This window comes from Lissotriton helveticus, chromosome 7, assembly GCF_964261635.1.
Source record: "Lissotriton helveticus chromosome 7, aLisHel1.1, whole genome shotgun sequence".
Taxonomy (NCBI): domain Eukaryota; kingdom Metazoa; phylum Chordata; class Amphibia; order Caudata; family Salamandridae; genus Lissotriton; species Lissotriton helveticus.
This window is the reverse complement of record NC_136068.1, coordinates 1,015,749,890-1,015,776,719: the sequence shown is the minus strand read 5'-3', so window position 1 is coordinate 1,015,776,719 and position 26,830 is coordinate 1,015,749,890. Positions and strand designations below refer to the sequence as shown.

Below are 26,830 nucleotides of genomic sequence, written 5' to 3'. Positions count from 1 at the left end.
TGAGGGCCCTGTCAGCACTTGCTCTTTGTAGGTGACCTACACTGTCAGCTGTCTCCCAATAGGTCTGCTGCTAGCACTAACTCTCCAGGAGACATCCGCTTTCAGCACTGACCCCCCCACCCCCTTTTCCAGGAGATGGCATCTTCCCGTTCGGGTTCCTTCCAGGTTAGATCTCCACCCAGCGATGATTCCGTTAAGATGAGAGTTCATGCTTGCATGGACTCCCTGCAGCTGAGCTTTACAGTCAGTGAAACTTCCTCCCAGCGCACACTCTTACTGACCCAGGATTGCATCACCTACCAGCTTCCTACAGGACCCACTTCAGCACCAACATCGAGAGATGCCCTGCCACCACCACCCACTTACTGCTCCTTTACCTGCAGCAGTTCCCAAAAGCTCCCCTAGGGCAGTGGTTCTTAACCTGTGGTCTGTGGACCCCTGAGGGGCCTACTCAGGTGATCTGCGACTAATTTTTACCAAATAAAAAAATATTAAAATCAATACATTAAAATGAATAAAGTATATATAAAGACGCAAAATTGAAAATGCAAACACTTTTCCTATCAATCTAATTGTGAGTTAAACAAAATATTTCAATATTTGAGCCTTTCATTGGTGTAGACTTGTTTTTGTATTTTTGTGTACTGTTTTGAGGTTCAAATCATAGAAACTGCTTAGGCCTGGGGTCCCTGTTTTCCAATAATGACTCAGTAGGGAGTCCCTGGATTCCAATAATGATTAAGTGGGGGTCCACAGAAGTCAACAGGTTAAGAACCACTGTCCTAGAGCATAGACTTCCTCCATGCTCCCTGCCACCAGTATCTGCCAGCGCAAAACATGTGTAGACTCTGTCCCACGTGAATGTATGACGTTACAACGCATACATTTACAACGCATGCACTTACAACACAGTTTTTCCATCACAACATCCTCTACAATGCATTTCATTACATCGCATGACACTAGATCGCATTTTAAAAAACTACCTTTACAATGCATTCCATTCCATTGCATACTACCTTTACAATGCATACCATTGCAACACATACCATTACATTGCATTTAAGGTAAGTATTGGATAGTATAGGGGTAAAAATTACTATTCAAACTCCAGGGGGTGCAACAGTAGGGTAAGTGTTGGATAGGGTTGGGGTACTATGCGTTGTGATGGTATGCGTTGTAATGGTATGCGTTGTAATGCCTGCGTTGTAGTGACATGCGCTGTAGTGTCATGCGTTGTAATGGTAGGCGTTGTAATACCTGCGTTGTAGTGACATGCATTGTAATGGACGTTGCGATGTAATGACTGTGTTGTAAGTGTAGTGCGATGTAATGACTGCGTTGTAAAGGTTGTTTCCCGTCTCATGCTGGACTCTGAATGGACCCCTCATGGCTTCGTACCACAGGCCATTTTGCTCTACACGAAGGCAGCAGCATGATGCAAACTGATGCCTCCCTACTTGCAGAATGTAATGAAGGGTTCCTCAGTCTACCATATCTCAGAGACATTCACTGGCCTTGGTTGAATGGGGGCTCCTGGAGGTTTTGTGGGAACTGTGCACCACAGGGACTGTAGGAGGACAGAGATCCTGTTTTGTAAATATAAACCAACCAAGGCTGCTCTGTACTTATGCTCGGGAGACTTCTAATACATACATGCCAATCAACCCAATTGAGCCGTGAGATCCTGATTTATTAAGCCAAAAATGGACTAATTTAACTGTCTCCCACTGAATTTGCCTCTGCTTCAATAGAAGTCAATAGGGAATATACATTCCCCCGATTTCGTTTTCAAAACTTACTCCCACTTTCCATTAGTAAAATTTTGGTATTTAGGTTAATAGTGAAACACAACGGTGCCCAATGGAAGCCATAGAGGATCAGAACTGTGTCCCTTTATTTCCACCAGGAGTGGGCAGCTCATCCAACATCATCTTCTGATGCATGCTTGTGCTGGCCTCCAGTAATGTGCACTGAGAAAAACTAATGTTGAATGCAATAGAATGAAAAGAAACAGCAGAGTTTAATATCTACTCACACTTAACTTAGAGAAACTTGAGATCTCCGTTTTGCAACCTCCGAGCCTGTGCACATGAGGCCAAAACACTTGTTAAAAGTAATATGGCACATGTTCAAATTGTACCTTAAGACAAGGTATCACTCGAAATGCGTGCACATCAGATTCCTTCCAGTCCGTGAGTGGAAGCAATCAATGTTTATTCTCATTCTAAATATCGAGTGTGCCACTGGGTGTGGCACAGTCAGGCACTCATGGATCAGTTTACTCCTGTTCAAAAGCTTGTCCTAATTTTTTTTTTATATCTGCTTCTCTCTCACATGCTCTCCTCTGGGTTCGGTCAGGATAAAACATGTATAACTGCCCCCCAATGAAGGGTTACCTAAAATGCACTGGAGCTTGGTTTGTATTTGTGAACACTGAATTAATTATCACATTAAAAGCACCTTTGTCGCTTCATGCATAAGAAGGACTACGATTGCTTATTACTGATAAAAAGCTGTGGTGAACTTGAATAAATGAATAAACCCAAATTGAGGAGGCAACACACACCGCTGTACTTGCACTCTACACTCGCAACACACACTCATTTTACAGTGCGTATAAACACTGGGCTCTCTCAAATTGTTCCATGCATACTGACTCACTCAAAGGCAACACAAATACCAACGATTAGAGTTTACGTGGCAGACTTTTTATGCATTGGTTAGAAATGCTCAAATGCTGGGTCGTGGCTAGGAGCCCGCGGAAGATGGCAGTGCCCAGGTGAAGCTCCTCGATGCGATGCGGATGGGCCATAGCAAATGCATTTTATGCAATCTTGGTAAGGCGTTCCCAGTAGCGGATCAATCAATCAATCACTATATTTGTAAAGCGCGCTATATACCCGCGAGGGTCTCAAGGCGCTGAGTGTGTGGGGGGGGATGCTACTGCTCGAAGAAACAGGTCTTGAGGAGTCTTCTGAAGGCGAGGAGGTCCTGGGTCTGCCGTAGGTGGGTGGGGAGGGTGTTTCAGGTCTTGGCGGTGAGGAAGGAGAATGATCTGCCGCCGGAGGTCGCCCAGTGGATGCGGGGGACTGCGGCGAGGGCGAGGTTGGCTAAGCGGAGCTGGCAGGTAGGGGTGTAAAAGCTGAGTCGGTTGTTGAGGTATGCTGGTCCGGTGTTGTGGAGGGCTTTGTGTGCGTGGGTGAGTAGTTTGAAGGGGATCCTCTTTTCGACGGGGAGCCAGTGAAGATCTCTCAGGTGGGGGTGATGTGGGTGCGGCGAGGGATGTTGAGGATCAGTCTGGCGGAGGCGTTCTCGATGCGTTGCAGTCATCGCAGGTGTTTGGCCGGGATGCCTGCGTAGAGTGCGTTGCCGTAGTCTAGCTTGCTGTTGATGAGGGCCTGGGTCACAGTCCTTCTTGTTCCGGTGGGGATCCACTTGTAGATTCTGCGAAGCATGCGGAGTGTGTTGTAGCTGGAGGAGGAGACGGCGTTGACCTGCTTTGACATGGTGAGGGAGGAGTCGAGGATGATTCCCAGGTTGCGTGCCTGGTCGGTGGGAGTAGGTGCTGTTCCTAGCGTGGTTGGCCACCAGGTGTCATCCCAGGCTGAGGGTGTGGGGCCGAGGATGAGGACCTCCATCTTGTCCGAATTCATCTTCAGTCGGCTGTTCCTCATCCATTCGGCGACTGCTTTCAATCCCTCGTGGAGGTTGGTTTTGGCGGTGGTCGAGTCCTTGGTGAGGGAAAGGATCAGTTGGGTGTTATCTGCGTAGGAGATAATGTTGAAGTCATGTTGGTGGACGACTTGTGCGAGGGGGTCATGTAGATGTTGAACAGCGTCGGGCTGAGGGAAGATCCCTGGGGTACGCCGCAGATGATGGCGGTGGCTTCGGAGCGGAAGGGGGGAGGCGCTCGCTCTGTGTTCTGCCGGCGAGGAAGGATGTAATCCAGTCCAGGGCCTTTTCTTGGATACCTGCTTCTTGGAGGCGTGCTTTTATTGTGCGGTGGCAGACTGTGTCGAAGGCGGCTGATAGGTCCGGGAGGATGAGGGCCGAAGTTTCTCCGTTGTCTAGTTGACTCCTGATGTCGTCTGTGGCTGCGATGACGGCTGTCTCGGTGCTGTGGTTTCTTCGGAATCCGGACTGGGATGGGTCAAGGATGTTGTTCTCCTCGAGGTAGTGGGTCAGCTGCGCGTTGATGACTTTCTTGATGTCCTTTGCCGGGAACGGGAGCAGGGAGATGGGCCGGAAGTTCTTGAGGTCCTTGGGATCCGCCTTGGGTTTCTTCAGGAGGGCGTTGATTTCGGCGTGCTTCCAGCTCTCCGGGAAGGTGGCAGTCTCCAGGGAGATGTTGATAATGTTCCGTAGTTGGGGGGCGATGGCAGTGTCAGCTTTGTTGAAGATGTGGTGTGGGCAGGGGTCTGTTGGTGATCCTGAGTGGATGGAGTTCATGGTCTTGCTTGTTTCGTTGACGGTGACTTTGGTCCAGGAGGTCAGGCGGTTGCCGTGGGCGGTGTTCGCTGGGGCGGTGGAGGGCAGTGTGGTAGGGGCGGTTGCGTTGTGGAAGCTGGCGTGGATGTCAGCAATTTTCCGGTAGAAGAAAGTGGACAGTGAGTCGCACAGTTCTTGAAAGGGCGGGATGTCGTTTGCATTGGCGCTGGGGTTGGAGAGTTCCTTCAAAATGCTGAAGAGCTCTTTTCTGTTGTGTGCGTTGTTTTCTAGGCGGCTTTTGAAGGATGCTCTCTTCGCTAGTCTGATGAGGTGGTGATGTCGGCGAGAGGCGTCCTTGTGGGCTGCGCAGTTGTCTGGTGTTTGTTCGTGTAGTCACTTCTTTTCCAGTTTATGACACGTCCGTTTGGAGGTCTGGAGTTCTTTGGTGAACCAGGTGGCTTTCTTGCTGGTACGGCTGTTGGGTGGTTTCTTGAGTGGGGCGAGGGTGTTGGCGCAGTTGTTGATCCATTGGCTGAGGTTGCGTGCGGCGGCGTCTGGGTCCGTGGTGTCGATGGGGGGGTTCTGGGCGAGGGAGGCGGACAGCTGGTCCATGGTGACTTTGCTCCAGCACCGGCGGGGCAGCTGTTGGGTGCAGTGGTGTGTTTCTTGTAGGTGAAATGGACGCATCGGTGGTCGGTCCAGTGGAGTTCGGTGGTGTGGTTGAAGGTGACGTGTGGGCTTGTGGAGAAGATAGGGTCAAGCGTGTGGCCAGCGGCGTGCATTGGAGCCGTGACTACTTGTCTGAGGCGAAGTTGGCGAGGTGGAAATTCAAGTCCCCGATGAGGATGTAGTCCGTGGAGGCGAGTGCGTGGGTGCTGGCGTGGTCGGCGAGGGAGTCACTGAACTGAGGCCGGGGTCCAGGTGGTCTGTAGATGAGTGTTCCTCTGAGGGTGGTGTTTGGGTCGGTGTGGATCCGGAAGTGCAAGTGTTCGGCAGTACTGAGGGTGTCATCTGAGTGGGAGGAGACCTTGAGGGTGGACTTGTGGACAATGGCTATTCCTCCTCCAGACCTGATGTTGCGGTCTCTGCGGGTGACATTGTAGCAGTCCGGGATGGCTATGGCGATGTCGGATGCCAAGGAGTTGTTCCACCAGGTCTCGGTCAGGAAGGCGACGTCTGGGGCGAGAATGTCGAGCAGGTCCCAGAGCTCGACGGCGTGTTTGCGTGCAGAGCGGGTTTTGAGGAGTATGCACCGGAGGTAGTTGGCACCTGTCCTGGTGGGTTTGGCGGCTCTTTTGCAGGAGAAGCTGCAAGTGCGGCAGGAGAAAGGTCCGTGGGTGCCTTTTGGGGCGGCCTGGTAGCAGCGGTGGTCTCGGCCGTGTTGAGAGTGTGGAGGGCGCAGGCGTCGTAGCGGAGTCTGGTCCAGGAGTTGCGGGGTCCAGGGGTCCTAGCGCTGGGCGCGGTCCAGGCGCAGACGGGCTTGACTCCGGTGCGACAGCGGCGCGGTCGCGCAGTGGTCGTCATATGAGGCGGGAAGGGAGGGAGGAGCAGTTGGGAGGCGGGAGCGGGGCGGCCAATGGGCTGTTGAGGGGGCGGGGCCACAGGGGAGCAGCAGGGGGGACAGGAGAAAGCGGGCGACAAGAGGAAGCAAAAGCGGCAAAAGGGCAACTGAAGGAAGCAAAAGGGGCAGAAATGTGGCACAGAAAACCGAACAGTGGGCACAGTGCAAAACAGAAACCATTGCAAGCGCGCAGGACGGGCAGCTCGGGGGGTGCGAACTCTCGGCAGTAGCGTTCGGGAGGAGGGAGAGGCACGAGCACTCCGGGGGAGCTGTGTGGCGAGAGGAGCAATTAGACCTCTGGCGAGGTCAGGAATGACAAGGGAAATACCCTTTAAACCAATTTTTTTTTTGTCACGAGGCTCACTTTTAATCAGGAGAGGCTCCTGCCTCGTAACATCGCTAATTGCGACCGCCATTTTGGATGTCAAGTGAGGTGTTTCCCCAATATGTAGCGGCATCGTTGGTGATCTGTAAGGTGTTATGCCTGTTCCTGTACATGTGATATGATTCCTGCACTTTGGAAGCTTCAATTGCATTTGTGTGTGGATGCTGCAGCTTGCTTTTGAAGGAGGCTACTTTTTCCCTCAGGATGTTGTTATCGGCGGCCACCATTTAGATTTAAGACGCTTCATTGGAGTTTTACAGCTTTGAGAGAAATCAAGGGCAGCCGCTTCTATGTGCTGATATCCTTATGAAGTGAAACGTCATAATACTGCATCCTGCGTACATGGTGTTTTTTTTTTCTTTTCTCTATTTGTTCTGTGGGGGGAAGTGCAGAGCTCCCCAGCATGAGACAGATCTTCTATGATTGTCTCTTCTATTGGATTTACTGATGCTAAGGTTAACATACTACAATCACAAGTTCCCTCACTTCAAAGGCAGGTCAAAGACCTTGAAAATCGAAATAGAAAAACCAATCTTCGCATTTATGGTTTGCGGAAGGCACAGAGGGCTCAGAACCCCTTGTTTTCTTCAAATCGTTTCTCCCCAAGTTATTGCATTTACCAGAGGGAACTGTACTTAATATCCAACAAGCTCACAGGTTAAGTTGTCAGCTGACTGGTGTGTCAAGTTCACAGAGACCGAGAGGAGTTATCCTATATTTCATCGAATACACAGACTTGTTAAAAGTCCTCACAGCAGTCAAAACAAATCAACACATTGTGTGGTCAGGTTCTACTTTGTTTTTCTCTCAAGACTATGCTAAAGCTACTGTAAACTGACACAAATAGTACCTCAATATGAGACCTGATTTAAGTTCTTTGGGAGCCCAATATGGACTTTTTCATCCTTGCCTTTTCAAAATTACCTACAAGAACAAAACCACAACATATGAGGATCCAGTCAAGCTGCAGAGTTTGATTCATTCCTGTAAAATAGATTCCATGTACTTCTCTGGAGCCTTGACTTCTCAGACCATTTAATGTTGACAAACTCTTACTGTAGCTTTTCGTTTTCACCTTTATTACCACAATAACATTAAATTATACAGTTGACTAGTTTAAAATTGGTTGTTATGATGTTTCCTATAGTTCTATTGCAATTCCTTGATATAACATTTACCTTTTTTCCTTCTTTGTAGGTTTGTTGATGTCTGTGCCCACCTAAGCCCCTCATCAATTGTGATGTGGTCCTTCCTCAGCCTTCATTTGGTTGAATCTGGGCGTGTCAAGTGTTCCATTCGGTTTCAGCCCCCCCCACCTTGTATGGTAGTTCTAGGTATGTTTCACCTTTCTTACACCTATATTTTTTACTCCCTTTCTTTTTTTTCTCATCTTTTCTGTCGTTCTCCTCCCACCTTGGTCCTATTTTTCTCCCCTTCTCGTATTCTATCTTTTTCTTCCACCTCCCATTGTGTCACATTTGTATTTTCATTCATTTCTTTTATTTGTTATGTACCGTATGGTTCATTCATTGTATAGTTGGACTGTTTTATGGTTTGGATTTAGTTGCTTGATGCCTTGCCTAAATTGGTGTCTTCTATTCTTTTTGTGTTACGGCTAAGTCTCCGAAAATTGTTTCTTGGAACATCAGATGTTTAAATTCGCCCATTAAAAGACAACAGGTTTTAAAACACTTGCCTAAATTAGAGTCTGATATAGCCCTGATACTGGAGTCTCATCTTACGGCAAATGAATCTGTAAAGTTGAGGAGGGGATTGGTAGGGGAGGTCTTTTCCTTGCCAGGGGATGGCAAGCGAAATGGGGTTTTAACTCTTTGCCGTAAATCGCTTTTTGTTAAACAGCTCTCTCAAAATTCTGATGAAGAGGGAAGATGGCTCTACACAATATAGCTAGTCAGGAATGCCCCACTTTCTTTACTCAACATTTATGCTCCCACCACTGGAGATTCCTCCTTTTGGTCATCTCTTGCTCAACATATCTCACATTGTATTGAAGATAACTTTATTCTCGCTGGTGACTGCAACCAAGTTGTTTATCCCTTCATTGACCGTAAATAACGGTGGCTGGAGGACTCCGCTCCGCCAGCAGAGTTAGCAGTGTTTTTGCAACTCCGCACTTCGCTTCAAGTGCGAAGTTTTGATAAAAATACTCCATCAGCCGCCACAGAGCGGAGTTTACTGCCTGAAAGCTGAAACCCAATGGAAGCTATCTTCGTGGGTTATTTATTATTTTTCTGGTTCTCAAAGCGCTTCAGCCCCTATGCCTCTAGCTACTCGGAGCTGCTCTGCCACAGAAGGGGAAGAGTTAACCCTGCAGCCCTGATTGGCGGCTGGAGGCGGGGATTTCAGATCCAGAGTTGCGCATTTCCTGAGAGGAGCTGAAAGTTTCTCTTTCTTAGAGATGCCCGCAGAATAGGAAAGGAAGAGAGGAAACCGAAAGCGCCTAGGAGAGCACAGACTCATGGGGGAGAATCTGGAGCGGTGACAGGAGAATCACCCAGGGGAGCTCAAACCCTAGCCTCCACGCCGTGGACCCACGGGCAGGACAAATTGGTGGGCCAACAGTAATGCTCCTAACCTCTTGCTTTGACACAGAGGAGCAACTTCCTCTGTCTGGTGAGGATACCCACACCCCTCTGGGCACTGCAAGCTCGGAACCGGGAAACCAGAGTCCTTTCTTCTGCCCTACAGAAGGTCCTGGCACCTCACACCATTCAGTCTGCCCCACAATGCACAGTACTGGGAGCTCCGAGAACTGCTGCCTGACCTTGAGAACCGCACTGCACATCAACAACATCAGATACATCGGGGAACACCACAGCCTACTCCAACAGTGTAGAGGATCACACTGCTGCTGGACTCCCTGCTGCGTCAAAGGTAAGTGCATCCAGGAGTGTTTAGAACGGACCTGACAAAGTGTAAATAGTGTATGTGCACAGGACTAATATCTGAGCACTGAACATGTTATTAGAGGTGACTGTGCACAAGAGGGGGCTGGTAAAAAGGTCAGTGCGTATGCATTGCCTTGTGAGCTAATGTTCTATGCAAATTAAATAAATGAATATCATCCATAGAAAGAGTGCAGTTAAGGCAATGGTTGCATTTATTTTTTACCATATTTATTCGAAGTTATTTTTGCACTTTTGAGTAGTTTGTCTGTACTCTGAAAAATGAAGCTGCTACTCGTATTTTTCTGCATTTATTTATTTACCAATAAATACGTTGTACAATCCTGCTTCGATGACTGAGGGGTTTGAGACATGAAGTGTAGCTTCTCACCACGTGCTACTACTACATGTTGGGTGTGCCATTCGCTTAGAGCACTTCTATGGCAAAGACAGAGAGATGTACATGATACATTACTAACAAGCCTTTACAATTTTATACACGCACCTTCAGACTCGAGTGATGTGATTTGCTGCCTCCTGAGATCAGTCGGCTCAATGAAGAAAACAAATGTGGCCTGTACTGCTGAGTCTTAATGTCTGCAGAGGGGGTGCAGACTCTCCAGACGGGAGAGTCTTTATGGCTTATTTAGGATGGGACCCCTCCCTCAGGCTGCAGCATGGCTCAGGGAAATAACCACTGAGGACAGCTGGGGGAGTGCAGGGCCACCACAGAAAGGGGTGCAAAGGCTAGGAGTGCAGAAAGCATTGGGGTGCAGCCATCAAAGGTGCAACCATCAAGGGGTGCAGAGCCAGGAAGTGCCGCAAGTATAGTGGTACAGGGGCTGGGAGTGTAGCCGGATTGTGGTACAACAACACTCCGCCCGCTCACGGACCTCCACGGCATTTTGCGGAGTTTTTATGTGACACTCTGCGAACTCCGCCCACCCTTAATCGTAACTCAATGGCCTCTTTTGCTTCAAATTAGGCACATAAACTTTTTGTTCAAACTATCTATCAGTATAAGCTTATTGATGCTTGGAGACTCTGCAACCCTACCACAAGAAAATACACTTATTACTCTTCTGCACATCAAACTCAATCACAAATAGATTATTTCTTTATATCCCACAACATCTCTCAATCCCTAAGGGATGCGGATATTGGCTCTATTCTAATAGCCGACCATGCCCCAGTTTCTATTCAATTGGATATATTGCAAAAACCTAATGTAACCAGGAAGTGGCATTTTAATAATGCTCTTCTCCTCTTTTGTTTCCTTTTTTAATGAGTATTTTTTGTTCAACCAAGATGATAACCTACCATTTTCTAATATTTGGGATGCCTTTAAGGCAGCTGCTCGAGACTTTATCATTGGCTTTGTCTCTAAAAAATGCAAAACTTCACGCGTACTCACCAAAGATCTTTTAACTAAGATAAAGGTTTTGGAGCATTCTTACTATTCCTCCAAATCAGAGGACTGACTATCTGAACTTGTCAAAGCTATGTTTGAATTTAACAAAGAATCGACAGACAATGCCTCAATTTCTTTATTAAAATGTAGTGCAAAGTTTTATGGTGGCCAGAACAAAGCTGGGAAAATATTAGCCAATTATTTGAAAGTTAAACACAATAAGCTTAATATAGAGTCTATTATGGATGAGCAACAAATGTTGAAATTTAAAGATGCTGAAATTTTAAATGAATTTCTTACTTTTTACAAAACATTATACACATCAGAAATTTCTCCCTCAGAACTAAACATTTCTCAATTTTTTTCTGCCATTCAGCATTCCACTGAAACTCACTCAGATTTCACGTCCATAGAATCCGATTTACAACAAACAGAACTACTAGGTGCCTTACAAACACTCAAAAAAGATAAAACCCCAGGCCCAGATGGCTTTACTGTTGAGGTTTTTTATGCATTTTTCACATTTACGCCTGCCCAAACTGCACATTCTCTTAGACTTCTTTTTACACTCTGACAGAACATCTGGTTCTTTCTCAGAGGCCCTAATTTGCCTTATTCCTAAGGAAGAGAAGGACTTGCGATATTGCTGGAATTATAGACCCATTTTGCTAGTAAATATTGTTTATAAAAGTTTCTCTAAAACTTTGGCCATGCTACTATGCATAGAAAAATCTGGATTTGTTAAAGCTTGTCTTATCATAGATAACACCTGATTTTTTTTTAATATATTATCTAAGTCCTCTCAATTATCCCAATGCTTGGCAGCTGTAGCCTTAGACACGGAAAAAGCTTTTGATCTAATTGAGTGGCCCTATCTTTTTCAAACGCTCAAATGGTTTGGTTTTGATCAAAAAATTATTTCTTTAATTTCCATTCTATATTTGCAACCAAGGGCAGTTGTGTGTACAAATGGTAACACATCCTCGTACTTTAACCGAGGCAGAGGTGTTCGCCAGGGTTGCCCATTATCCCCTTTCCTTTTTAATTTAGCCTTAGAGCCTTTTTTGTCTATAACCTGTCAAAACCAAGACATACATGGATTTGATTTAAAAGAACAACAAATTAAATTGGCAGCATACCCTGATGATATACTGTTATTCATCTCTCAACCCCAATCCTCTATCCCTGCTTTCTACAGGAAGTTGAATCCTTCGCCTCTGTTTCTGGGTATAAATTGAACAGAGACAAATGTGAAATACTACCTCTAACTAAATATACTTTTAAAGATGATTTCCTTGCTTCCATCTTTTCATGGAATTCTAATTACATAAAGTATTTGCGTCTATATTTTCTAACCCAGCAACACTTTCTTTATGTATGGATAAATGCATACAAAGAATTTCCACACTGACTGCTAAATGGCATTCCTTCTAGTTATCTTGGTGGGGTCGGTTAAATACTATAAAGATGATGATAACTCCCATTATACTTTACACAATTTCCAATATCCTAGTGCCCATTCCTTAAAAAGAAATTAAGAAAATAAACTCTGTATTATCTTCATTTCTGTGGAATAAGAGGAAATCTTGCATGTCATTTTTAAAGTTGACACAGCGAAAATCAGGAGGTGGTGTCAACTTTCCTGATTTCCCGTCCTACCAAAAATTGTTTTTAATCCGTCAGTCTTCAAGATGGCTCTCTGAATATCTTTTGGATTGTCCTTTGTGGGTGAAACTTGAACGTTATTTTCTTACTCCGTTCTCATTCCAAGAATATTTATCCTTCACACAAAAAACCTCAATCTATATCTACTCCTATACTTAAATACACATGCAAAAGTCTATATTCTAATCCATCGACATTCCCTACAGATTCAGACTCCTGTCTTGGCTCGACACAATGGCAAAACAAGTCATTACTGATATGTGGCAAACATTTGTATTGGAATCCTAGAGACAGAAGGGTTTAGTTTGGGTGCACAGCTTTTTGTACAAGATGAGGTCATGCCTTTTTTACAAGCTAGCTGACTCTTCCTATTTCCTTTCAGTTTAAATATAAACTTCTGAAGCAAACTCTTCAGACTACTTATCTGCTTATGCCCAATTTTTAACCCCTAACGCAAATATTTCTTCTCTGATGAACGGGTTACATACTGTTCATCGCACCTATCCCAAGACCTCTACTATTTATAATTATACTATTAGCCCGTCCCGACGTTGTCCGGGTATGAAGAGTTGAGTGGGTGACAGGTTGCGCTAGAGACGCTGCGCGTGTGGGAAAGTGCAGTCAGTTTGAAGGTTAGTGTGCCAGCAAGCCCGCTTAGTCGCGTCAGCCGCCGCTTGAGGCCGGCTTCAGCCCTGGTTGATGTTGTGCGCCGTGTGTAAATTCGTTTATGCAGAGAGTTGAGTGACAGCGCGCAGGAGACGCTGCAGTTATTGTCCCCGCAGGCACCCCCCGGCATGTGCCCCCGCTTGAGGCCCGGCTCCAGCGGCGACCGTATTACAATGCGAATTATGTGACCCTTGAAAGTTATTTCCCGCTATTATTATTTTTTTAGGACCCACATGGCGTGAAGGCAGGAACGTAATGCCAATTTAGTAAAGCACCAACGGCATTGGGCCCCAGTCTGTTTGACACGCACCCAGCACAAGGCACACACTGCATTCGGCCCCAGTATGTGTGCCACGCCCCCAGCACAATGTGCAGGCCCACAAGTGAGTAGAGCGAACGGTTACTTACCACGCCTCCAGCTGAACGCAGACGCCCATTAAACGCATACGCCCAGGTGCGCGATTGGCATCATAATTTATGAAGGTGGTGCGATTGTTGGCGGCCGATTGCCGCGCCCATTGTCCACAGCCCTTGCTCCCGTGCAATTCTGCAATTGGCGCGCCCACTGTCGTTTGTCACGGCACGTGCTCCCGCGCAATTGAACAACTGGCGCGCCTCCAGCTGAACTCAGACGCCCATTGAATGCTCTTGCTCCCGTGCATTTCCACGCCCATTGGCACGCCTCTTGCCCCCGTGCAATTCCGCAATTGGCGCGCCCATTGTTGTTTGTCTTGCCACTTGCTCTCGCGCAATTGCCGCGCCCATTTTTGTCACGCCCCTAGCACACGCCCCCAGCCTATGTCACGCCCCCAGCACACGCCCCCAGCACAACGCACACGTTTAAGGAATGCTTTTTTTTTGTCGTCATGCCGTGCCCCGCCCACGCACACGCCCACAAGGGACTACTTTGCTGGCAAGGTTCTTTTACCTTTCAAATGTATATGGTGGCCATCTGTATAGCCTATGTCCTTCTGCTGCAACTGCCCTTTCCAATGCTGTATTGGGTGTTGTGATTGGTGCTGTGGTTACTGAGATTAACCGCCTCAAAGGTTAGGGCTCTCTCTTTATAATTTACTAGCAGCCCGACCCGACGTTGTCCGGGGCAGAAGGGGGCTGGGGGCAGCACCGCTGCAGGAGACGCGCAGCAGAGCGGCCAGCAGCGGGAGCAGCAGAGCGTACTCACCAGCATCACGTGCGCAGGGTGTTGTGTCCTTGCTCCCGTTTCCTTGCTCCTGGCCGCTTCTGCCCACGCTCCTGTCCGCTCTTGGCATGTCGGACTCCGGAGGCTGTCGGTTCGGCGCTCCTGTCCTGCCCGCTTCTGGCCACGCTCCTGTCCGCTCTTGGCTCCTCGCCGACCACTTTACTACTTTACTAAAATGGCGGACCCGTGATTGTGATGGCAGCACGCATAAAACGCATACGCCCACCTCAGACATGGCGCTACCTCCAAGGGACTACTTTGTGAAAGAACGTACTTTGCCCTTCTAAGGTATATTTTTTTATGGTATATAGCCTATGTCCATCTGCTTACCCTGACGTTTCCAATGATGTATTGGGTGTGTTGATTGGCACTGTGGTTCCCGAGTTTACCCTCCTCAAAGGTTCCCAGTTCTCCCTTTATAATAGTAGTATAGATAATTATATACACACCCCACACAATGTTAGAGGAAAAACTAAAGTAGACCTTTCCTGGGAACAGGATTTCGAAGTGTGCTGGTCAACATCCCTATGGAATAAAATATGAACCAAGATCTGGAAATCTTCCAGAGCAGCAAACACCACGCAAACACTCTTTTTTTATTTATAATAGACTACTGCTATGCCCGGTAACTTTAAGCAAAATACACACTGGCCTTTCTGATAATTGTTGGACATGTTCCTCTCCACTTGCTAATTTAAATCACTTACTTTTTTTACATGCCCGCATGTTCATAAATTCTGGAAGAGCATTTGGTCTCTGATCAACTTAATCTTTGGCTCCAGAATCCCTTTCTCCGCCACACATATATTTTTAGGGAGTCTATCTCCAGCCTTGATCAAGTGTAACTCCAACACAAAGATTATAGGCCTTCTGTTAGCAGTTGTTTTTCAGCAAATAACATAAAATTGGAAAGACCTCACCAAATTATCTTATCAAGCTTGGTGGTACGCTATCTGTCATAATCACAGACTAGATACAGCCCTTGTATACCCTATTCATATAGCTCCGAAATGCCTGAATTTATGGTCACCCGTCACATCATTCATAGATGCCAATGCCAGGCACATCTTCTCCCTAGCCCCTACTCAACAAGAAGTTTTGAAACCTCCATGACCTTCCAAATGTTGGTTATATATTAATCTGTTCATATAAATATCATTAATGTATCCTCCATTTGAAATGTATTATCCTTTGATATACAACATTTTAACTCTCCTTATGTTTTCCTTTTTTTTTGTTTTTCTGTATTATTCTGTCCTTTAGGCAATGTTAATCTAATATTTATACCTAACTATTTTGCTTTCTATGTTTTAACTGAATTCATGTAATTACTCATTGTCTGACTATATTATAAACCTGTATTTTAAATTTCTTCAATAAACTTAATTTTGAACTTTAAAAAAAGAAATGGTCAAATGCATTCCTACTTTTTCTCACTGACAATCGCAGTCAGATTGGGATCAAAAGTACGCCCGGATTGAAACCAAAAATGGGCCTGGGAACCCCACAAAACTGAAGCCCATGTTTACGGATCATGACCTACCTTGAAACATTGCTTGACTAGTATCATGGGGCTAAGGGTTGGGCCCATTTATGTTAAATTAAGTGTTTTAAAGCTTGTGTCACAGGTGTTCTCCTGACCAGTCGTGGCTGGCATGAATCGCGGGTGTGGGGGCTAGGGTCGCTCGGGGAGGGGGTGTGGGGTTAATTTTATAAAATAAAAAAATGAAAAAATGTACCTCCGCCTCCGTTCCCGGACTCCCACGTCCCGCCTCCTGCTCTCTCTGCTAAAAGGAAGCAGAAGCAGGCAGCCTCCCTCTCTTCCCCTAAGCCACTAGCAACTCTGCAATGTCAGCATTGTGATTGGCAAGGACGCCGTCCTTACAGGCGTCTAAGGGGATGCCGTTTTCTTCATGCAGGCTGCGCAGCACCCTACATTAAGAAAGCGGAGGGTGCTATGACTGGTTTGGTCGGCCCTGGGGCGACCAAACATCCGCGGCCATAATGTTGGGCTAGCCACTCCTCCCCGACCCGCCCACCTGCCCACCCTCAACAAAGCATACCCTTCTTCTGCTTTCTCGCAGTGTGATATTTGTACCATTTTACATTTCTGTTTCTCGCACTGCGAGAAAGCAGTGGGACGACGCTCCGACGCCCACATGGAGGAGCCGCCCCTGCTCCTGACAATAAAAAATAAAAAAATCCCATTTCTGTACAACTTGACACTTAGAAGGCAGAGCAATCTAAAGCTATGACTTCATAGCAGGAGCAGAGACCTGCACCCTGCCTTTGCACAAGCCGCCAAGTTTGAGAAACTGTATGCACATGGCACCACTGAAAGGACAATCTCAGGATGAAACCGGTGTTTCTGGGTCATGAGCATGCTCCTAAGCCCTTTTGAATCAATACACTTCCCATAGACATAGAATGGCCATCCAGCCTCAATTTATTAGTGCATTATTCACCCATAGCCCACTAGCAGCAAATGGAATCATGACTCATCACCCACACCTCATGATTACTGCTCGCTTGTTTCACTATTGTTCTTTTGATTTCTCTGTGTCAACATTGAGGTGAAACCACCTGTATCTGGGATGTTGCCTGATCCTTGTAGCATTTCTACATTATGACATTGTGATTACTGCTTTCTTTCATGTTTTCGTCCTTTTTGATCTATCTGTCCTAACATTGACTTGTCACCACGCTCTTCTTCTGGGGTGCTACCTTAGCATGAACTGCTCTAGATTATGACATCAATTTCACTACTTGCATATTGTGGTTTTGTCTTGTCTCATCTATTGTTCATAACATTGAAGGGTCACCACCCTTATCTGGAGCATTGCCAAATCCTGAATTGTTCTAATTGTTCAAATTTTTTGACATGACTCACTGCATAACTCTATCCTCTCTAACAATTGTAAAGCGCTTTGATGCCCGCAAGGGTCATGCTCGCAATAAATATAGCATTTCAAATAAATAAAAATGCAATCTGAAAATAAATGACATGTTTTCTCAAGTAACAATGACAGTAAGACATCAATTCTCATGGAGCCTTTAGACTGAAATGAAAGGCCTTCTGTGAAGAATACGTCTGAGACTCCACACGCGATGGAGGTATTTCAGCACCCTGCAGTCCACAAAAGCCTTCCACTTCCTTTCTCGTGTGTTTAGGAGTCTGTTGTTGCCAATTTCTGGTCCCACAAAAAGTCCAAAAAGGGATGAATTTGAAGTATTGGTTCTAACAGATGAAGTGAGTGAGGGTTATCAAGGAACCTTTTGGAGTTAGAGGAGAGCACAGAGCCTTGGTTGCCAGCCACTACCCAGGTACCCATTCCCCCTTGCCGTGCACTCACCCCCTCCGTTGTGCTGATGGTACCTGATCAGTTCCGGGATGGACTCGAAGACATGTTTTTCTGCCACATAATATCGCTTTGGGTTGTCGTCGGTCTCCATGATGTGATAGTGCTTAATGGTGGGGTTCTTCTCACTGACAAAACAATAAAACATTTTAGGCACTAAGTTATACTTAAGTGACCAGTGATGGGATCACAACAATAACAAATGTTGCTAGGACAGGCAGTGTAGCAGTTGCCCTACAAGCGGCCTTTCATAGATATATGCATATAGTAAACTACAGCCCAGTAAGCAGAAGACCTCCCTATCCCCCAGCTACCCTAAGGTGATAGCTAGTCATGATATTCACCATAAACAGGGTATCCCCATCTTCAAGGACCTTCACTCTCCAGCACTCAGGAGGGTAGAAGGTTTATCCATCAGAATGCCAGTGGCAAAGCAAGGGTGCCAGGAGCACTAAAGCAAGCATGGAAAATGTACCTTCCTACCCCTTGTTCAGGCAGTAAAACATCCATGATTAGGGAGCAGAGGGCCCCTGGTAGTTCTGGGCTTTGGCACCACTGCACCCGCTGCACCATTGACTGCTGTGGCCGTGTAGATTGTGCTGTCCAGGGATCTCAGTAACCCTGAGCAAGTCTCCTCCTACAGGCCGGCTGTTAGGGTATCTGGACTAGGGACTTCAGGGACCGCCCACCCTGCTACCCTGTGGGTAGGTAGAAATACCCAACAGATTATAATAGTTCTTGGGGATCAAAAATTCAACCTGCAACCTGTGGATAATGAATTATATACAACAGGATGCCCCTCCCCGTGGAGCCGAGCAGGCTCTTGTTCGGCTGATGTGATACATATATACCACAGATGTTCAGAGTATGCAGCGGTCCCCTGCTGACAGCAAGATCTATCCAATGATCTTAGACAAGGGGCCTCTTCAAGGGATAACTGCTTACATCCAATCTGTGAAATTAGACCATGGAGGCCACAGCACACATGCTGCCCCAGAACAAAGTAGAACCAATGTGTACTACCAGACCAAGAAGCCCAGAACCCATTGATCCCCCCTGGGAATAACTAAATATAGCAAAGTGTGGGTCCAGGCGGAGGAGCTCAGATCAGGCATGCAGCCTCCAAGGACTGTGGGATATTGGTGACATCCGACCGTTGAGGTATCATTAGTTAAAGATGTAACGTACACGACAAGTCCATTGAGTTCAGGGGAATGGGTGGACGAGATAGAGCATCTATCAATACCCCTGTGTCCTATGTCTGGGCAAAGCAGAGCGCCCTGTAACATGCTTCAGACTTTTGCTGGGTATTTGGAAGTCACAGTGCCCCCATGCGGGTTGTGTATGAGGTGGCACACACAGACCTAGAAGCTGTGGCTTGGCTCACAGGTGTGTGTAGGAGTGGGCACAGGCCAGACATGTAAGAAGGGGCACAGCTCAGAAGAGTGTGTAAGGTGTTGTGTAACATAAACAAGTGATAGGTGTGGAAAGGAGAACTCTGCAGGGTCAGGCAAGCTCACAGAGTTAATCCACACGGCTCAAACACGTGAGAAGTGGCACAACCCACATAGGTGTATCAGGTGTGTCACATCATGGACATGTGTGCCAGGAATAGCATATCTCAAATGTGAGCGCGAGGAAGAGCGGTGCAAGGTCAGGCACAGCCCCTGCGGGTGAGAGAGACATGTAAGCAGTAGCATGTCGCAAGTGAAGAGCTCAGACAGATGTGTATCAGGTGGCAAAGTGAGGCGGGTTAGGAAGCAGTAGCACAGCTCAGTGGGCATATGGTGACAACACTCATTCAGGTGAGCACAGGGAGGCGCATAGTTTGAGGCAGGCTGTAAAGCTCCTGGGGGCACGTGGTGAGGGCACTCGGATATGTTTACGGGGTGGCACTCTCAGACAGGTAGGTAAAGATCAGGTGGGCGTGTGGGTGAGCTCTCAGATGTGTACATTAAGGCAGGTGTGTGGGGGTTATTCAGTTCAGACACGCGTGTACGGTGCATCTTCGGTCTGATGGCGCGTGCAAGGGACGGAACGGAAGCAGAGCAGACATCCTGTCAGACAGGTGTCAGGTTGTACCTTAAAGCCTTGGTGAAGACGGAGACAGTGTATGTCCCAGGCTGTCGCGAGTCTCGTACCATGAACGCGCCTTCCTTGTCCTGGGAGAATGGAGGTAGGGGAGCCAAGGGGAGGGGGGAAGGGATATAAGGGGAGGGGGGGGGAGGGATTTAAAGCGAGGAGATGAAGAGAAGCAGACACATAGATTGTAAGAGATACACAGAAAGACGTGGACAAAAGAGAATGAGAAACAGAGATTAAGTCAATAGCTTTAAAGCGGTGATGAACAAACGCACGAAGATGAAATGCTTTTGAAATTGTTGCATCATAAATACAACGATTGTAAACCATCTTTGCGGGAGATCAAACATCGCAAACAGCCTTGTTTGACTATTGTGCAACTTTATTAGTATTATAAAGTGATAGGTTTTCTGGTTTATGAATTGTAACTGTGATATTAATTAGTTGGAAATTTTACAAGACTGTTTAGGTAACCGTTATAAAACAACAGTAGTTTGTGCAATTTTATTGAAACTGAAAAAAACAGCTTTGCCTAAACCATATATGCAAATCCGCAGAGTTCAGTATGTACAGGTAGCAGAGAAACAAGGATGTCTTAGACAATCTTCACCCAGCTCAGGTGTAAGAAACACCTGGCAAAATGACAGTTCACCGTTTAGCTGCTACACTTTCTAGTATGAAGGTTTTAGGCAATTTGTTGAAATCTGAGGCCCACTTGAAGACTCTTATAGGGGTGCCATGAGGCAACTACCTACAGTGACTTTAGTAAAGCATCAACTGCAGCTTCACTGTTGGTAGTAGTCAGCTGAGAATTGATCACGTTAAAACATTATTTGCTAGTACACTCACGAGAGGCATAAAACCATACAAGAACTACTCTTTTCTTAGAATTACTCTGAGAACAACCTTTATTGGGTTCACTAAGGAGAGAAAGAGAGATCCTTCTAAGAATGATTCCAATTACAGAGGGTTACTGACACCACCAAGATCGTGTTAGGTCTAGAACTGGGAGATGGAAATGAAAGAAAAAGACAACTGTCAGACTTCCTCAAGACAGAACCATCAATCAATCAAAGTCACTTATAGAGCGCACTACTTACCCGTAGGGTCTCAAGGCGCTGGGGGGGGGGGGGGTGCCGTTACTGCTCGAACAGCCAGGTCTTCAGCTTCTTCCTGAAGGAGAGGTGGTCTTGGGTCAGGCGCAGGTCGGCCGGGAGGGAGTTCCAGGTCTTGGCGGCTAGGTAGGAGAAGGACCTTCCTCCTTTTGTCGCTCTTCGGATGCGGGGGACGGCGGCGAGGGCGTGGTTGGCTGATCGGAGTTGGCGTTTGGGAGCGTAGAAGTTGATTCGGTTGTTGAGGTAGCTCGGGCCTTGGTCGTGCAGGGCTTTGTGTGCGTGGGTGAGGAGGCGGAAGGTGATTCTTTTGTTGACGGGGAGCCAATGCAGGTCTCTCAGATGTCCGGAGATGTGACTGGTTCGTGGGATGTCGAGGATGAGTCTGGCTGAGGCGTTCTGGATCCGCTGGAGCCTCTTCTGGAGCTTGGCGGTGGTACCGGCGTAGAGGGCGTTGCCGTAGTACAGTCGACTGGTGACGAGGGCCTGGGTGACGGTCTTCCTGGTCTCGGTGGGGATCCACCAGAAGATCTTCCGTAGTATGCGAAGGATGTTGAAGCACGCCGAGGAGACGGTGTTGACTTGCCTGGTCATGGAGAGGGAGGAGTCCAGGATGAAGCCCAGGTTGCGTGCGTGGTCTGTCGGTTTGGGTGCGGTGCCCAGGGCGGGGGGCCACCAGGAGTCGTCCCAGGCGGAGGGCGAAGAGCCTAGGATGAGGACCTCCATCTTGTCTGAGTTCAGTTTCAGGCGGCTGGTCGTCATCCACTCGGCTACCTCTTTCATCCCTTCGTGCAGATTGGCTCTGGCGGCGGCGGGGTCGTTGGTCAGGGAGAGGATCAGCTGGGTGTCGTCGGCGTAGGAGATTATGTTGAGGTTGTGATGGCGTGCGATGGCCGCGAGGGGGCTCATGTAGACGTTGAAGAGGGTGGGGCTCAGTGAGGATCCTTGAGGGTCGCCGCAGATGACTTCGGTGGCCTCTGACTTGTACGGTGGTAAGCGGACTCTCTGTGTTCTTCCGTCGAGGAATGAGATGATCCACTCCAGAGCCTTCTCCTGGATTCCGACGTTGCTGAGGCGCTGTGCTAGGGTGCGGTGGCAGACAGTGTCGAATGCCGCGGAGAGGTCTAGGAGGATGAGGGCCGCTGTTTCTCCGTTGTCCATTAGGGCTCGGATGTCATCGGTGGCGGCGATGAGGGCGGTCTCGGTGCTGTGGTTGGCTCGGAAGCCAGACTGTGAGGGGTCGAGGGATCCATTCGTCTCGAGGAAGGCGGCCAGCTGCTTGTTGACGGTCTTCTCTATGACTTTGGCTGGAAACGGTAGGAGCGAGATGGGGCGGTAATTCTTGAGTTCGGTGGGGTCCGCTGTGGGTTTCTTGAGTAGAGCGCTGAGTTCGGCGTGCTTCCAGCTCTCAGGGAAGGTGGCGGTGTCGAAGGATGTGTTGATGATGTCTCGCAGGTGGGGTGCGATGACAGCGTCTGCCTTGTTGAAGACGTGGTGGGGGCAGGGGTCGGTCGGTGATCCAGAGTGGATGGAGTTCATCGTGCGGACGGTGTCTTCGGTGCTGATCGGAGTCCAGGCGCAGAGGGTGGTGGTGGGGGGTGGTGGTTCGGTCGTGGTGTGCGTTGGTTGGTTGTTGAAGCTGTTGTGTATGTCCGCGATCTTGTTGTGGAAGTATGAGGCGAGGGAGTTGCAGAGGTCTTGCGATGGGGTGATGTCGTTGTTACCTGCGCTGGGGTTGGAAAGCTCTTTCACGATGTTGAAGAGTTCCTTGCAGTTGTGTGCGTTGTTGTCCAGCCGGTCCTTGAATGCAGTTTTCTTGGCGGCGCGGATCAGCTGGTGGTGCTTCCGGGTGGCAAGCTTGAAGGTGGTCCTGTTGTCAGGTGTTGGTTCCCTTCTCCAGACTTTCTCGAGGGCTCGGCAGTTCTTCTTGGAGCTCTTGAGTTCGTCGGTGAACCATGGTGCTTTCTTGCTGCCGGGTCGGCTGGGCGGGGTCCTCAGCGGGGCGAGCTCGTCCGCGCAGTTGCTGATCCACTTCGTGAGGTTGTCGGCGGCCTGGCTGGGGTTCGCTGAGCTGGTAGGAGGGTGCTGGCTCAAGGAGGTGGCGAGCTGGTCGGCTGTGATCTTGTTCCAGCTTCTACGGGCAACCTGTTGCTGGTGGTGGTGGGTCGTCGTTCTTTTGAAGGTGAAGTGGACACAGCTGTGGTCCGTCCATTGAAGCTCTGTGGCGTGGCTGAAGGCGATGTCTGTGCTGGATGAGAAGACTGCGTCGAGTGTGTGTCCGGCGAGGTGGGTGGGGGTGGACACCAGCTGCTTGAGTCCAAGATTGGCGAGGTTGTCGAGCAGGGTGCTGGTGTTGCGGTCGTTGTTGTTCTCCAGGTGGAAGTTGAGGTCCCCCAGGAGGATGTAGTCATCGGAGCGGAGGGCATGCGGGCTGACACAGAAACAGTGGCCACCTGCAATTAATTCATGAAAGGTGGCCACCTCCCTCTCTGATTAAATAGACACTACTTTTCAAAGCTTCTCCAAGCCCAGTAGCTCTTCATGCCAGTTGTATGCATGCCCATACGCAGGTAGTGGGTATTAAGACAAAATATCATATGAAAAATAATATGCGTCACAAATGCCATGGCAAAAATATCGTGAGGCAGAATACAGAAGATAAGAATATTGTGTTTTTAGGTATTTAGTATTGTTTTTATAAATATAGTTGAATATAATAGTGTTTTATATAATAGAATTGTATAAAGTATCATTTTAATAAGTTTTATCAATATTGGTTATTTTAGTATTATAAGTTATTAGTATTATATCATTTGTGTTTAATTTGTTGTAGTATAGTTTGTAAGTTTATGCATGATTCTTTTTTAAATTTAAATAGAAATTGTTAATTTAGTAATGGGTTGTTTAGTTTGTAGGGGATTAGGGTGGGAACTTTCTGAAAATTCAAATTATTGTTTTGAATCCACAACTTTTTTATGTAATTTAATTTTCAATTGATATTTACGCATCTGTAAATATGAATTGGGATTTTAATTAACTATTTGTTGTTTTTTAATTAATTGTTAATTGGTTGACTTGGTAATTATATTTTATTAATTGTTTTGATTTTAATGGAATTCAAGTTAATATTTCATTTTCATAATATCTTTTTAATTAACCCCTTCGATGCTTGTGACGGAACCGTTCCATTATCAGTCACGGCTGAGCTGTGCTGATGACGGAACGGTTCCGTCACGACCGCACCCTGTTCTGGAATGTCCAGCACAGGGGCGGAATCGGCGCCGCACGGAAGCGGTTAAATAGGTTTTTTCTTGCTGTTTGTTTTTAGGGCGTTCATTTAAAGTACATTTTTAATTGTACTTATTGAATTTGTAATATAAAATTTTTATTTTTCAAATTCAATATTAGTTGTTTTATATTTGAGGAATACATACTTTTTTTATACACGGTTTTAAGTTTTTTTATTTGCTTTATATTTAAATGCTTTAACTAACGAATTTAGGCGTTGAAATAGTAAATTAGACTCCTCCAAAGTACACTTTCCTTATTTCTGTTTACATATGGAGGAGTGGGAATACTAAATCTGACCCCTCCAGAGTCCAACACTTCCCTACTTTTGCTTACGTTGGAGTAACAACAGTACATTTGATCCCTCCAAAGTCTAATACTTCTCCTACTGTTGCTCAGAATGGAGTGGGAATAGTAAAAGTGACCACTCTAAAGTCAAAGCCTATACCTATGGCTGAGTAGGGATAGTAAATCTGACCCTTCCAAAGTCCAACACTTTCTCACTGTTGCTTAGGTTGGAGAGGCAGCAGTGAATTTTACCTCCCAAAGTCTATTTTTTGTATGATTTTTAAAAGTTTAAAAAAATATATTTTAAAACATTTTTTAATATCTAGTGCTTGATAGATTTTTTATTATGTTTAAATACTATTTAAAAAATAGAATGTTAATTATTTATTTATACAATTATTTTGAAATGCATATTTGTATTTTATGTTTGTGAGTTATACTTTTTTACATGTTAATATATTATTAGTAAAAATATTTCATTAATATTTTTGAAGTTAAGTATATGTTTTAAAGTTAAAATTCGATACTCACTGTTGATATTTTGACTTTACTGACAGAGAATATAAATTTTATATTTGTGCTCAATATTCTTTGGGCAATGTTTGTGTCATCAATATTTTTATTGGGATAATTCATCACACAACCAGATAATTACAGTTTTGTTTACAAGTCAATATTAGATATAAGTAAGGCAGTTGGTACACATTATGTTTGCTGTTAGTCATGAAGAACCTAACTTAGATTATACTATGTCTAATTGGGAAAGTATGAATCTTAAGGCAATGTGTGGGGAGTTTGTACCAACCCTCAGGGTACTAGAATATGAGGTTTTAAATGAAACTAGTACTAACTGGGAAAGTAGGAGTATAGAGGCAATGTGTGGAGAGTCTGTAACAACCCCTGGGGTACTGGAAAATGAGGATTTAAATGAAACTAGCACTGCTGGCATCCAGAAGGCTGTGTATAATAATGAGGACAAAAACCTAGATGAGGAGGGGAATGCAGGAATCCTAACTAGTTTTTCTGGGGTCCCCTCTGTAGGATCAGCTTCCATAGATGGTTCTAGTGCAGGCAAGATGGTCTCATGGAATATTGCGGAACTAAGAAGCAAGTTGGCATCCCAAAATTGGATAGACTTCATCAATGGTTTTGATGTATGCCTATTCCAAGAGACATGGGCTTGCGATCTCATATTCCTTCCTGGCTACTTAAACTTCTCAACCCCGGCTAGCAAAGGCGACAAGGGTCGACCTATGGGTGGTTTAACAATTTGGATACGTCAAGGCCTACCCGTAACGATTAAAGTGGTGGAATCGGGTTGCAATGATATTCAAATGATAAGAATGGTATCAGACCATTGGGAAGGACTAGACATTTATAATGTCTATGTTAGGGGCAGCAATAGAGGGAAGTCACCTATCCTAGAGGCTCTGTCCTCTCTTTTGGAAAAGCAGTCCTTGGGTAACAGAGTTATAGTTGCTGGTGACCTAAACAGGACTTTTGAACCCCTAGATGTCTCTGATGATCCCTTGGGGCGAGAGGAAGATACGCAATGGGGCGTCCCAACTTTAGATCTGGCCCCTGTTAGGCGGTGGACAAACGACATAATACGACTGAATGCCATCTGCCTGGAACAGGGACTGAGAGAACTAAGAGTAACAGGGGAGGCATCTGTACATTCGACAATGGCCGTAGCCAAAGTCGGATAGACTATGTCCTTTGTAGCCTGAACGTGTGGCATCTAGTTTGCGACATGGAAATAAAGGGTAGATTGGAGAGTGATCACAATCCCCTCTGTGTGGCCCATAACTGGTGGCCGGGCACAATAGAGCATCTTCAATTGACCAAAGGTTCGCTGCCGGATATAACCAACGACATGCGTAGATTGAAATGGCCAAGTGTACTGGCTAATGTGGAATCCATGGCATTTATAACTTCTGAGGTGGATATTGCAATCACCGCTATGGATGATGCAACTCCAGTAATCCCAGGGTCTAGGGAAATAACTGATATTCACGATAGACTATTTTCCCTTATAAAACCGCACTTCCAGAGGCCCCGTAAGACCAATGGCAAACAACCACCTAGTCTAGCCAAGTGGTACAATCATCAGTGCAGGGAAGCTAGGATAAGCTTGGATAGAGCAATCCAGACTAGGGATAGGGTAGTGATCAGTGGCGCTAGAAAGCATTATAAGGCCAGCCTATCCCTAGCTACAAAATCAAGGAACGAACAACACTGGGCCGAATTAAAGGAGGCCTCGGGGGCTAAGGATTCCAGGTTATTCTGGAATATTGTCAAGTGGGGTAGAGGTGGAATCCCAGACAAACCCAGTAACAATGTTCCAGAGGGTGCCTGGGTAGATCATTTTAAACCCCAGTATGCTGAGATTACACAGCACAAGGATGTGGAAGTAATCTCAGCTGTATATTCTACTGGGAATTTATTCACCCTCAAAGAAATTGAAGATGCTCT

General features: G+C 46.5%; 1 protein-coding gene across 1 annotated transcript in view; it reads right to left on the bottom strand.

Moving 5' to 3' along the window:
• The window catches only part of ITK (IL2 inducible T cell kinase), a 385,858-nt gene that overhangs the window by 111,660 nt on the left and 247,368 nt on the right, over positions 1 to 26,830 (bottom strand). The window contains exons 9-10 of the mRNA XM_078653711.1: positions 19,668 to 19,747; positions 17,580 to 17,713 (exon numbers count right to left, since the gene is read on the bottom strand). Coding sequence (XP_078509837.1) covers positions 17,580 to 17,713; positions 19,668 to 19,747 — 214 coding nt within the window. The remainder of the gene's footprint in view (positions 1 to 17,579; positions 17,714 to 19,667; positions 19,748 to 26,830) is intronic.